The 13,877-nt window shown below is 39.3% G+C and overlaps 1 protein-coding gene across 2 annotated transcripts in view; it reads right to left on the reverse strand.

Moving 5' to 3' along the window:
• Window positions 1-2,944: 2,944 nt before the first annotated feature.
• The window catches only part of mta1 (metastasis associated 1), a 46,337-nt gene continuing 35,404 nt past the window's right edge, over window positions 2,945-13,877 (reverse strand). The window contains exons 10-19 of one of the 2 annotated variants that reach the window (XM_042388253.1): window positions 13,224-13,412; window positions 12,032-12,106; window positions 11,557-11,615; window positions 11,130-11,266; window positions 10,136-10,287; window positions 9,047-9,236; window positions 8,735-8,824; window positions 7,711-7,866; window positions 4,672-4,821; window positions 2,945-3,618 (exon numbers count right to left, since the gene is read on the reverse strand). In XM_042388253.1, coding sequence (XP_042244187.1) covers window positions 4,712-4,821; window positions 7,711-7,866; window positions 8,735-8,824; window positions 9,047-9,236; window positions 10,136-10,287; window positions 11,130-11,266; window positions 11,557-11,615; window positions 12,032-12,106; window positions 13,224-13,412 — 1,158 coding nt within the window. In that variant the 3' untranslated portion in view covers window positions 2,945-3,618; window positions 4,672-4,711. Of the gene's footprint in view, window positions 3,622-4,671; window positions 4,822-7,710; window positions 7,867-8,734; window positions 8,825-9,046; window positions 9,237-10,135; window positions 10,288-11,129; window positions 11,267-11,556; window positions 11,616-12,031; window positions 12,107-13,223; window positions 13,413-13,877 lie in introns of both variants that reach the window. The other variant, XM_042388252.1, reaches the window with a different exon arrangement.

Raw genomic sequence — 13,877 nt, forward strand, 5'->3', positions numbered from 1 at the left:
ACAGAAATTTAATCTGTAACTAGTCTGAGAAACGAATAACTGTTTTAATCATTCTTTAAGCAGAAATGGCATTTGCTGGTTCCAGCTTCTCAAAATGCAGATATTTGCTGCTTTTGTATGTTTTTATATCATAATAAATTGAATATTTTAGGGTTTTGGACTGATTGTCAGACCAAACAAGACATCTGAAGATGTCACCTTGAGATGTTATTTTTTACTGTTATCTGACATTTTATAGACCAATCGATTAACTGAGAAAATAATCTGCAGATTAATTGATAATTGAGAATAATCATTAGTTACCACCCTAATAGTAGGCTATGTGAAAAACTCATAGAAGCAAACAGATTTAAAGTTGTAAAAACTGCCCTTCATGCTTCAACAAAGCACTTAATAAAATGTTAGTACTTAATGTCAGTTCTGTTGTTTTGTCAGTGTGCTTCCTTTTCTTTTACTTCTTTATGAGTGTGATCCCTCAGTGATAAACATGTTCTTGTTTTTTCTTCCTCTTTTAATTATTCTTCCGTATATTATCTTGTTGCTAAGTACTCTTGCATACGGCTATGTGCAAGCATTTACCTTGCTTTGCATACACCGAGCTAGAAATTTTCATGTCTTAACCCAAAAATCTTTTGACCAGGTATGGACTTTTTCTAACCAGACATTTTATGAGAACTAAGAGGGATGATTACAGCACACCTGTTTTAGCCTCTTTACACTGACTTGTATTGAGATCTTATTGATTAAAGACTTGTCAAAGCCTGTCTCCTTGCTGTATGCTCTAGCTCTGACCTTTTAGTACCATATGAGACTCAAATCCTTGGAGTTCTTTAATCCATTCTCGGCTTAAAACCAGATTGGACAAAGCCTTTTACAACTCACTGTACTCTTGTCTCTTATATGGTGTAGTTTTGGATGTGTGGGTTGCATCACTGTGGAGCTTTTGGTTTGGTGGTTTTTTGGACAGAAGAAAAAGTTTGGAAACTGCTCTCAGGCCCACATTTGTCACTGTATACACACACACACACACACACACACACTTGACCCTTGATTGCTAACACATGGTCACTACTACACAAGCCAATTTTTTAACTTGCAATAATTTCCTGAATTTAAAAGCGTACACACATTTTATATCAACACGTTCAGTCACTCATGCCACACCTAAGAGAGTTCAGTTATTTTCTGTTTGAATTCAGTCATTTCTCCGCTTGCAAACTGGGTGTAGAGACTTTTTTCATGGCAGACATTTACACTGATCATTAGTGATGTGTATCCTTGTGAGTAAACATGGCTCTGAAACTGAAACACTTACATGGAATGCGGTCATTATTCATGTTATCAATAACACCTGCATTCTTCCTGCTATGACAAGTCTTGCCTTGTTTGCTGTGATAAGGTCTTAAGGAGCTTGCTTAAAGTTTTAAACCTGGGTACATGCAGTATGTTAAATATACCATCATGTTTCATCAACTCATGGTGTAAAAATCTATTAGAGACAATTATAGTTCTGAGTGAGGACTCCATTTCTCCCTCACAACGTCCTACTCTCACAAAACAATCCAGATTACATGCATATGGTGTTTGGCTAATTAGAGTTCTCCCAGTCAAAGTGTGTTTGCCTGGATCAGTGGGTAGCATTGTTGCCTCTGTTAGAATTAGTTGCTCCAGCTGTCAGCCTTCACCAAAACACTATCAGTATGATTGAGGTTAGTTGTTTCAACACTTCAACATAACTTCCAGCTTTCACAAGACAAGTGGATGGTGTTAGGCTTGTAAAACCTCTCAGGAAACAGTAATTCTGGCTGACACAGGCATTACAACAGCTGCTGTCCAAACAAAAGGTCCAGGATTTAAATCCTACTGCAGCCAACGTTCTGCTTGATGAAGGTACTCCCACCACTTCTATTTACTAAGATAAGAGCCTTACATTTGTAGCTAGTTGATTAGGGGTTTTAAGGCTCTGTGATATGCACAGACACACTGTCTTTCAGCTAAACCAAGCACACTTTAAAGGAAAAAAATTCTAGTTTTTATTAAATTTGCAAACATATTGAGGCATGTAAATGGGGATTAAGTTGAGAGGGTTTAATCAACAGTAAAAGATCAAGAATGAACTGTTAAGCTCAATATCTAGTTTGATAGAGAAACTCAAAGTAATTTGAGCAGATGTGTTGGATATTGGTAACACTTTAAGTCAATCAAATTAGTATTTACTGTATAAGCAATGAATAAACATTCAATAAGTGGTTTATAACAAACTAATCTAGTTATAAGCAGATATAAGGACATTTTAAGTGTTAATGTACGGTATTTGTCAGCAATTATAACCTCCTATGAAGACATTTTATATTATTTTGACTGTTCATTACCTGTTTATATACCAACATCTACTTATGGTTGCCCACAGGAGGACTTATGATTGTTAACAAAAACAGAAATAAACACTTGTATCTGCTTACAACTGCATTATAGTGTCATAAACCATTTATTAAATGTTCATACACTGCTTATAAACGCTAAATAGGAGGCTTTAAAGTGTTATCTGTATATTTTCTCATAGTGACTGATAGAACCACTACGACTGATGTTATATATGCAATTGAAGAGTTGCCACAAAGACATTGCTGCTAATTAGCATAAAAAACATATTGACAAAATGAGTGGATATGGAGGCAAAGCACGTGTCCGTGTCATTTTTAGAACTTTGCTCACAACATGTTTTTGTTTGTGCATTTAATCGTTTTCTTTTCTAATACCAATCATTTTTCTAAGAACAAAATATATGAAGCAATTTAGACAGAAAAGCTTTTTTTTTTGCATATTATACCCTGTTTGCATACCTGTGTGAGTAGAAAAAAGGAGTGAATACCAGCTTAGAAAATGAACATTCAGTGCAACTTTTGACACCTTTCAACCTCTGTACAGACACCAAAAGAAGAGGGAAAATCAATTATCTTTTTTTAATTACATTATCGAAGCATAGATGCATTACTTGTGAAAAAGGTAGAAAAAACAGCAAGTCTTTCTCAATAAGTTAAACCTCTCTGGCCAAAGAGCGGGGCCGGCTCACAAAACAGAAGATTCCCGTAAAGCATTCAAATTCATTGAAAAAAAAAAGACAAGGAGTTAACTCAAGTCGCTGAAATAAAAGTGCGTCTCCTTGTGGAAATATAACTTGTTAAAAAAAAAAACCCAAAACAAAACAAAACAAAAAAAACATAGAAGATGCAAGTGGCTTATGTTACAGTCCTTCCACCCTTTTCCACAGGGTTTTGCAAGCATTTTTCATGAAACTTCACAAGTTCCATCGTTTGATCGAAAAACAATAAGCTGAGTTATAGTTGGTAAAAAAAAAATTATAATAACAATAACAATAATTACATTGACAGTAATAACGAGAAATGTAAGTAATAAACACAGTCCTGTACAGTCAGGCTCATCTTCTGATCGACCACAGCAAAACTGATCGATTATCAATTGGTCTTCAGTATATCTGACAGACCAGAACTGTCTGAAGCAAGGTGGCCAATGCTGTCGTCTCTTCTCCTTTCAGCTTCACTCAGCTGCGCTCTGCTATGGTTTACTGGAAAATGTCTTTCAGTTTCATGCCCCCCTCTGCTGTGAAAAAAAGACACAAGGGAAAATCATTATGAACACTTCTCCTGTTGTCAAAGAGCAGTTAATTGTTTGGGGTATACTTTCCTGGCAGCGCAGTCAACCTGAGTACAATTTAATTAACAAAGCACTCACAATATCTTCTCTTAACCATAATGATGCGCACAGCTGTGCACACAGTTCACAGCTACTTTACATGTGATCTCTTCTGGATTTTACAACATCAGAATAAACCTTTAAGGTGCTTTCACACCCAACCTGCAGTTTTGTTTGTTGGGGCTGGTGTGAAAGCTGTCAATCACAATTTTAAGGGAACTCTGGCGTTATTCATTTTTTAGTGTAAAAACTGCCGAACCACAGGATTTCTGTGAGTGGATATGTTATAACCGGTCAAGGCAGATGGCTGCCCACCTAGAGCCCAGTTCTGCTTGAGGTTTCTTCCCGTTAAAGGGGAGTTTTTCCTTGCCACTGTTGCCAAGTGCTTCCTCATGGGGGAATTGTTGGGTCTCTGTAAATTAGAGAGTACGGTCTAGATCTGCTCTATGTGAAAAGTGCCATTTAATAGTGCTATATAAATAAAATGTAATTGAATTGAATATTTTGGCGTGAATTAAATCCACTGATCATAGGAACTGTCATGAAAGCAATCTGTAGAAGCGATGTGTAGCCTATATTTAAGCAATATAAGATAAATCAACCCCAAATTTAAGTGCTACAGGTCTCCAGAATTTGATTTACCCACAAGGGTTCGTGTAGTGCTGATGATGCAGGATGGCAGTCAATAAAACAGTCAAATCAACTAAAAGGCAATCATGTTTAATTTTCTTTACCCCTCTGGACCAAATAACTGAACCACAGGTGTGAAAGTATCCATACTACCAACAAAATCAGCTCAAAATTGTAAGAAATCTAACATTTTAAAAACATGACATGCAGTCAGGGTTGTAAGAGAAACCCAACACTGCATAAAAAAGAAAACAACTACTACTACCGAAGAGCCAAAGAAATAATCCTTAAAGATAATCCTCAGAGAGACCCGGCAGCGCGGCTCACCTCACTTGGGTTTGCAGTAGAGGTCGTTCCTACGGAGTGTTCAGTCCAGTTCGTGTACCTCGTCCTGCATGGGAGCCGAGGGCCGCGCCACTTCATTCACCCGTTTGGCCATGATGTCCCACTGAGGAGTCAGGGCTTTGGATTTAGTGCCTACAGACGAGGAAGAGCACAAGACATGTTGGTTCAGGCTGGAAAACAAACACAGACACACACAAAAACACACACAGCCTCCCTCAGTCAGCAGTCAGTCCACTGATACTAATACAGTAGATACACAAAAGGATAAAATCTTCTGCCCTCTGGTGGCTCCATAAAGTACTTATTTCTTTAGTATATCTAAAGAATATAAATGATTATTCATGTCTGTTTTCTGCCTTATTCTACAGCGCTTGAGGAATTCATATCCACCAACCAGGTCTTTCTTTTTTTATGTAATTAACAGAAATGAATAAAACATTTAGTGATGTAGTTTTGAATCTTCACACCTATGATGTGAACTCCTTCAATCCCCTCAATAGTGCTTTACAACTGTTGAACAGTAAGTTCTCTCCTCTGCTCTCGCTTTGTGCAGAAACAATTCATCAAACACCAGTAAACAATTAAACATTCACTAAGTAATCTTTATAAATATCATAATATTGTGGATGATCTGATTGTGATAAAGTCACAATTTTAACAATTTGGCTTGTTTGACAGCAACTATTGCATTTAAAGTGTCTTTTCTTTCTTTGCACACTTCATAACAACATCTGCTGTGAAAACCACCTTGGCTAAACCTGAGTTTGACCTGGAAAAAGACAAAAGACGGATTCACAAAATACTGACATGAATTCAAACCGAGAGAAAGCAGATGATCCGTGACATTTTTCGAAGTTGCAGCAAAACAAATTGAATGACTCCACAGCCACACTAAAGCCTGATCCTCTGGCAAATATTCAATTTGAAAGTACATTTCAACATTTAGAGAAGAAGCACGTAATTCACCCTATAATAAGAAATGGTTGTTTTTACATTTCTGTCTGCACACGGATTAAAAACAAGACACGACGTGTTAATTAGTAAACTTCAGACATCCTAGCAGGTGGATTTGTGAGATGCCTCCAGTCTATATGCTAAGCTAGGCTAATCACCTCCCAGCTCGCCTCCATATTTAAAGCACAAACATGAGAGTGGTGCTTATCATCTCATTTAAACCTGCAGAGCGGAACTTCTACATATAAATGAATGTCCTTGCCAAAAGAAGTTCACACAATGCTTATTAAGCTTATGACTGTCAGGTAAATCTCTCTTTATTTCACAGTATACAGAGTTTTTAAATCTGGTGTCAGGTTTGATATTCCCACGCTGGCTGGATGAATGGATGAATGCATACTGCGCATGCTCTATGGGCTTCTGCCTCTAGACTTCTGGTCAGCTCTCTGCTAACTTGATAAAATAATATAATCATGCAGCTTTTCTAGACTTTCCAAATGTTATCGGACCAAATGGATCAAATTCTGATAGTGAAAACGAGTCATTTTGCGGGGGTTGTGTGATTCTCAAAACAATTTATCCACCGTTTTACAACAGCTGCAACAGTAGCGACGGAGTAGTAATGTAAGCATGTGTTGACAGTGTTTTTGTAATTACTCTCACTGCCAGAAGAGGGAGACAAACGTCCTGCACTCCAGCTTTAACTCTCTGCAAGAAAGCAAATAAGCATATTTCCCAAAAATGTTGAACTACTCCTTTAATTAATTCCACAGAGAAAATTGAAATTTCCTGATTTAACAACTCGCCCAAAAGAAATAATAAAATTTGTTATGATTATCAATTAAAAATAATACAAGTAACATGCTTGCAGAAACCTTTCCTATCTTCTGTATGATATGAACTATTATGCTGATATATTGGTGTTAAAATAAAAAATGAAAACTAATCCCTAATCCTCAAGCTTGGCTGATTTCCAACCCAAATCTCCTCCTGGTGTGTTATCCCAGCCTGGGCCTGAGGTGGGCTCACAGACCAGTGGAGATGCTCTCCCTCAGGATACACTTACCGAGCCCTCCTCCTCCACCTCCTCCTCCTCCTCCTCTCCGCTGTTACCATGACAACATAGACTGTAGCCTCCAGCTAAAGAAGCAAGGCCGATCCCATCCTCTCGCAATCTCTCTCCCTCTTCTCTCCCGTCTTTCTCTGGCATCCTCTCACTCTCTTGATCTCTTAGTCTGTCTCTTCCCCTCTCTCGTATCACAAGGGACAGGGGAAAGTGGGACATAACCCAAAAACAAGGAGCCCCATACAAACTCTTAACCCTTGAGCAGCGAATCATAACCGTGTGTTGTAGCCATCGAGTAGGCTCGGATGCGCCTTTGCATGCTCCTTAAATATTCAAATAATCAGTGTTTAGCAGAAATATTAAAGCTTTAACATTTATGAATAATTTAATACATTTTAGTTTGTGTTAATGCAGTTAAAATCATTTAAAATTATTCTGTAATGATTCAAATTCCACAAAAATATATAATATATAAATGTAATTCCATTCCAGTGATTCATTGAATGAAAACAACTACCTTAAGACTCCAAACGAATACAAACATACTACAGAATGTGCACTATTTTAATTCATTTCCTTCATAAAATCTCATATCAGAACTACCCAGTAATCAGTTAGTTGTCAGATAAGGTGATCATGACTATCAATTCTAATGATTTGAGAAAAATATGGAAAATTGTTTTTATGTCAATGCACTTTTTACATCTTCTTCATCTCATCTCATGCCCATATTCAACTACAACAGGAACTGTAATCAAATGAAATGTGTTAGAGCGTGCTTATGCTGTAAAATAACTAGTGGTGGAAACTAAAATTGAGAATATATGACCACGAGTTACAATAATTAATAAGTTTGATTCACGGATTCAGTGAAAGTGAACTACTAAGAAAGCTGAGAAAGCAAAACATAAATCCAGACACACACACACACACACACACACACACACACACACACACACACACACACACACACACACACACACACACACAGACGCTCTCACCATCCAGTCCGTTGTGCTGTTCATAGGTGCGTTTGCCCAGGATGGTGGGTGAACCATTGTTGAAGATGGGAGAGGATTTTATGGGTGTCAGGCTGCCTGTAGAGATGGAGCCTCCACGTATCGGGGGGTCAGGTTTGGCTGGACGGGGATGTGCTTCTGTAAGTGAAAGAGGGAGATATAGAGGGAGGAAGTGAAAGGAAGAGAGAGAGAGAGAGAGAGACAGAGAGAGAGAGAGGAGTAGACAAAAAGGGGCAAATGAGGATTACAAGATAAAAAGGGAGTTTTTTTGAGTGATCAAAAGTAAAAACAAAACTGTTTTCCTTGAACAAGAGGTGAAATGAATGTTGCTATCATACTGTACATCTGTGTTAAAGGTATCCAGTAGAGTATCTGACCACTAGTAGTGCCATGGAGAAATGTTTTTATGATTGGCTCCATGTTTTGTTTGTTCTTGTGCACGAACACAAACATTCCTGCCAATGATTTCACACTGTTCCACTGATCTACAGGTGGCTGTAACACAGTAATGCATCTGCAAAGGCAGGGAGTAAAAGGATTGTTAGTAATGAAAACATGCCAACAATGAGGGTTTAAAAATTGACAGAAAAATCGACTTTGCCAACATTTGATGAGGAAGGAAATGTTTGTTACGACCTCAAAAGATACTGTATACACTATGTGTTTTGGTTAGAAACACTGAATGTAAACAGAAACTTGGTTTAGAAGAAAAGGCACCTTTAGGGCGTTTAATGAGGCATGAAAAGTCACTAACAATGACTCAAACTGAAACAAGATTTTTATGCTTGGATACATATTTCTGATGATGAAAAATATATACATATAGTGAATCAACTTTAGTCCTCTTTTAGCCCTTTTTCCTTAAGAGTTACTGTGTGTTCATTATAGTAACAAAGTGTTATTATGTCAAAAGGAAACAAAGTTATCCATTTACACCACACCCAGTTAAAACCAAATGAAAACAGAAATCCAGTTCAGACGCACTGGGTGACCGGCTTTCTCTTACCTAAATATCGAACCACAGACTCCAGAGGTTTACGCCTCATAGGTTTTAGTGGCAAAGGCTTTTTTGGCCTTTCTGGCAACCGCAGGGCACCTGTAGAAATTCATTGCAAGAATACAGTTGATGAAAGAAATAAAGGAACAACTGGGCTCTTGCAAACAATAATAACATGATCCATTTAATGAAGAAAAAAAAATGTCAGTTTCTCTCTCAAATACAAGCATCGACTTCAACAAAGTGCTGGAGCAAGAACACACAGATTGAACTTTTATGTGTGATATTGTCATAAAAAGACAGGTTCAAAAGGCTGCTTACATTCTGCCTTGATGGCTGCTGTGTTAACAGGGAGGTAGGGGTGCCTGCCCAGATATCGCGGCCTAATGATGTCATGGCAGAGGCGGCGCGCCACTCGTGTCAGCACGGTAGTCTGCAGGTAGAAAGCCTGTCGCGTCTTCACTGCAAACTTGGGGCTGCCGCTGTGCCGCATGGGCAGGCCGTGGGGGCTCTGGAGGTACAATCAGATTAATAACATGTCTGTTTAGGCAAAAAAAAACAGTGTGTTGGTGGTTTGTGCCTTCACAGATTAATGATCATTGACAGAGTAGTATTTCACAGGACAAGTCTAATTATCACCTCACTTATGACTAGAAAAACATTTGTAGTAAATCATTATCTGAAATAGATTTAATTACTTGAATTTATCAATGCTGGTTGGCAAAATGGAGCCGACTGGAAAGCTTCCCAAAATGCACCATCCATTTAACACAGTGGCCTGGCAAATGCAGACTACCAAAGTCATTTAATAGCTAATAATTTACTTGGGTTGGCAGATATTCAGATCCTTTTCAGCTACGTTTATATTTGTGGTACTTCATCTGGCTCCCTGACATACTACAGAAATGTTTATACACCCACATTTACAAGATTTGGACATTACTATTGTGAGGACAGATTGACAATGTTCTGATCTGAGAGTCTGTAGTTAGTGTATTTATATAGAAATACTTATAATTAAGGATATAATGTAGATTTGTTATGGAGTGAATCCAAAGTTAAACTCGATCTAGTCTTTATGCAAAGCTGAACTAACCACCTCCTGGATGTAGCTTCATACTTAATGGACAGATATGAGAGTAGTATCACTCTCTCATTTTCCATAATGTCAAACTATTACTTTAACTATAATGGAAATATATCAAGCAGCGTCACATACAGACTTACATGAAGGTGAGTAGGAAGGGATTTGCCTGGGAGCTGAGCTATTTCTTTAAGCGTAAGGTTAGTCTTTAGGCAAACAGTAAGGCTGTTGTTTGCAGAATAAGTAAACTGAATGTCAAGTGAAGCATTCACAGCAGTGTGTGTACATACGCCTGACTGCATGTGTGCGTGTGCGTGTGTGTGTACCATGTTGTTGCGGTTAGGTCCAGGCCTCTCCCCATCCAGCCTTGTGGGCATCTTTAGCCCGCCGTACTTCTTCCAGTAGGTCCAGCATGAGGCGCACAGGCGACATTGCATGTTGGGAGGTCCCCACGAGTACCACTGGTAGGAGCTGCTAGCTGCATACACACACAGAGACACATATAATCACATGTGAGCGCAGATATTTAACACACGTATGCATAGAGAAGAAAGTGAGCACATTGTGACAGAGCAATAGACCGACACGTGCACAAGACGACACATAATCCAGACATAATCAAAATCACGTGCTCGAGCGCACACAGTCGAGAGCGCAACTTTTAATCATTCATCACTTAATTAACTATAACCACTAAAATAACTCAAACAATACTCCGCTGCAGGGCACGTAACGCTCTTCTCTCTGCACTCTCCGCAATGAGAAACAGTATGAAATGTGTGCCTCATACAGAGAGCAGAGTAGTTCTGCACTCTTTAAATCACCTGATTTATAATAAAATGTTCCATCTGTAAATTAATGCAGAAGCTCAAGTTCTATTGCTGGTTCAATTTAGAGGTCTGTTGTAATTTTATGTTAATCAAAACACAAGAGGAGATGACACATTTTTAAGATTTACTGGAGAGCACAAGTTCAATGATCACTTTGTGGTTTTTTTGAATATTTTGTTAGATGTTTTTGGACATTTTATGCTTTTATTCAATTGTGCCAGTGGAGAGATTTCAGGAAAGGAGGGAGAGAGAAATGCAATAAGGGTTCCCAGCTGGACTCAAACCAGGGACGTTGTGGTTCATGGACAGCGTTTTAACCCCTAAGCCTTGAGGACGCCTACAATTAGATGCCAAGCTTGATCTACTGAAATCATGTAGAGAAAATACAGATACACAGTTTATGGAAGATATCCATCCATTTCCTCCATGGATGGATGGATGGATGGATGGATGGATGGATGGAGAATGCCTCTAACAGTGAATGACTTACTGTAGCAGCTTTCACAGGCTCTGCCCAGGCCGGGCGTCTGCCCTTGGCCTGGAGGTGCTGGGACAGTTGCGCCTGCTGCTCCGTTCACGAGGGGTGGCTTTACATTGTTACTCAGCTGGTTAGGGTTTGGCTTGTTACTGGTGAGGCACAGAAACAGGAGACGGAGTCAGACCAATAAAGACTGGCACACTGAATGTACATTCACTAAGAGAACAGACAACATTCATCAGCCTGCAGCCAGAGACAGCCATTACACTGATACTGTACTGAGAGCTGTCATGACTGCTAATACAGTGAAAGAAGGGTTTGTGTCCAAACAGCAGCAACAAATGTCCAACTTTAAAATACCAGAGATGTTGCTGAGAAGGTCAAAAGGCTCTAAATTTGATGTCTCAATGTAGTATAATGACAGAGTGGAGATACTCACTAGTTAGGGATGTAGACCTGCTTTAACTTGCTTTCTGCTTCGGCTGCTTTTAATCGTTTCTGGAGCGGAGAAGGAGGTTGAGGAAGTGGGAGAAAGGAGAGAAGAAGTGATGTGATTAGACAGAAGAGTTCCTGTGATTTGAAGACAGAATTGATGGATATTTCTGAACGAGACTGATATTTGACTTATTTTTTAATAAGCATAGACAGATTAAGAGTATACATGTATGCCAAAAGGTATACTTCCAACTGACAACATGAGTTTTGGGGCCGAAAATGAGGTCAAGGGCCAGAAAAGGTTGTGAATCTCCAAAGTTAAGTGTACAAAAAACAATGAATATTGCCTTTTACGCCAGAGATGTAAGTCATCAGGTGTGAACAAAAATCAGAGTGAAATAGTTATTAGGATATAAAGAAGGGAAATTATCATTAATAAATATAGCAAGCTACAACTGATGTGTAATGAAGTTTTTTACCTGCTGTACATATCTGTCTGTGGTCTTCCACATGTAGTAATACTCGATAATACTCGTCAGAGACTTCCAGGGCAACTGGAGAAGTAGAGAGAGAGGACAAAATAATCATTATTTCCCTCTAGAAGGTATTAAAGTGTTGGGAGCAGACTTATGATTGACAGGTCACAATTTCAATCTCCAGACAGGTGGAGAAAGTCTGAAAGATCGAAGTGAACGTGTACTATTCAACACACGCTTCACTGTCCAGACACATTTTATCAATTCACTTCACCAGGAATATTTTCAGAGCAGCTGTTAGTGATCAACAATACTGTGACCACCTAAAAGCTTCAGGTTGTCTCTTTCAGAGCTAAACTGTGTGTAAACAGAATTCAGCACAATTTTTTTTATACATTTATGACAAAAAAAACCCACTTTACACTAAAAATATCTTTCCCTAAATGACAAAAAAAGCACAACTGGCCACAAAATCTGTTTGAACCTACAGAGGCTGTACTGTAAAGTTTCCTCGTAGAAGTTTGAAAGGAAAATGAGCTGTCAAGTAGTGGCCCCACCCATAATGGTGGTTTAGTCCTGTTGTTTGAGAAAAGGCCGGGGTGGAAACAAGAGTGAGCGGCACTGACAGCGGCCAGCCACCAGGTGGTGGAGTGATGCACACGGTGAGAGCTCAGCACACAACGTGTAGTAGAGAAGTCCACAAACGGCAGCACTATTCTTCTCAGGCTGAAAGCACAGAGGACATTCTCTGAGCCTCTAACTTAAGGCTCACACTTTGTCTAATCAAAAATGTTTATTTGGAATGTTTCAAGGGATAAATGATCATTGTGCTTTGCTTAAGTATTTTTCACTGTTTCCTCTGAGCTGGATGTAATCTTTGCTTACAGGACCACGACTGTGCTTGGAAGTTGTTCTGTACAAAATCAGCTAAATGCCTGAATGAAGTCCATATGTCTGCTGCAGAAGTTCAACTCTAATTCTGTGGTTTCTGCACTCAGAAGCAGCAATTATGGGTGCACTGAATACCTACTACACACATCTCTAAATTAGATTTAGGGATCCCACATAAAGGCTGATGAGCAGCATACTGTACCAAGTGCTCCAAAGGTCTTCCTTGCGTATCTCAGCTATACCATTCAATTTAGCAGAAATGCCTTGCCCTAAGCTTTTTTTTGTTTGTTTGTTTTCTACTTACAAAATCCTGTTGGATATCGGTGAAGTCTTTGCCGTATTTCTCTAGCGCCTCCTCGAACAGGTTGGCCTCTGAGGCGCTCCACTCCTCCATTTCATCCCTACAGAGGACGGGCCCACCCTGAGGCACCAGCGCTGCAATGGCTCGAGTCATGTCATAGCCCGTGGCGTGGAGGGTGTCCATAGCGTGAAACTAAACACAAGATGGAAATAACTGTTGGGGATTTTTTCATGTTGTTCTGAATCTTGTTTGGAACAATTAAGCAATTAATTTCTGCGTTATTCTGCTGAGTTCTTGGGACGAGTATAACACATTTTTATTTGCTCAGTCCAGAGAGTTTATATGCAGCCCCCTGTGCAAGGCTTTGGGCTGTGTGTGTGTGTGTATGTGTATGTGGTGTGTGTGTGTAGCTAGAAGGCCTCTCATCTATGTTTTATATATGAGGATAAGATCTAGGGCAGAATAGACCCGCACCAGGCTTCTGGGGCCCACTGCTTGTTAAGGATAACCAGACACAGCCCTCAACAATCACTAACAGACACACACACACATACACACACACCAGCATTTTCTTTGATTAACAGCACTGCCTCTCTCCTACACTTTCCACCTATGGCGCGATGCTGATTTAACCCAAGGCCACTTTCATGTGTGTGC

The sequence above is a fragment of the Thunnus maccoyii genome, chromosome 16, assembly GCF_910596095.1.
Source record: "Thunnus maccoyii chromosome 16, fThuMac1.1, whole genome shotgun sequence".
Lineage (NCBI taxonomy): Eukaryota > Metazoa > Chordata > Actinopteri > Scombriformes > Scombridae > Thunnus > Thunnus maccoyii.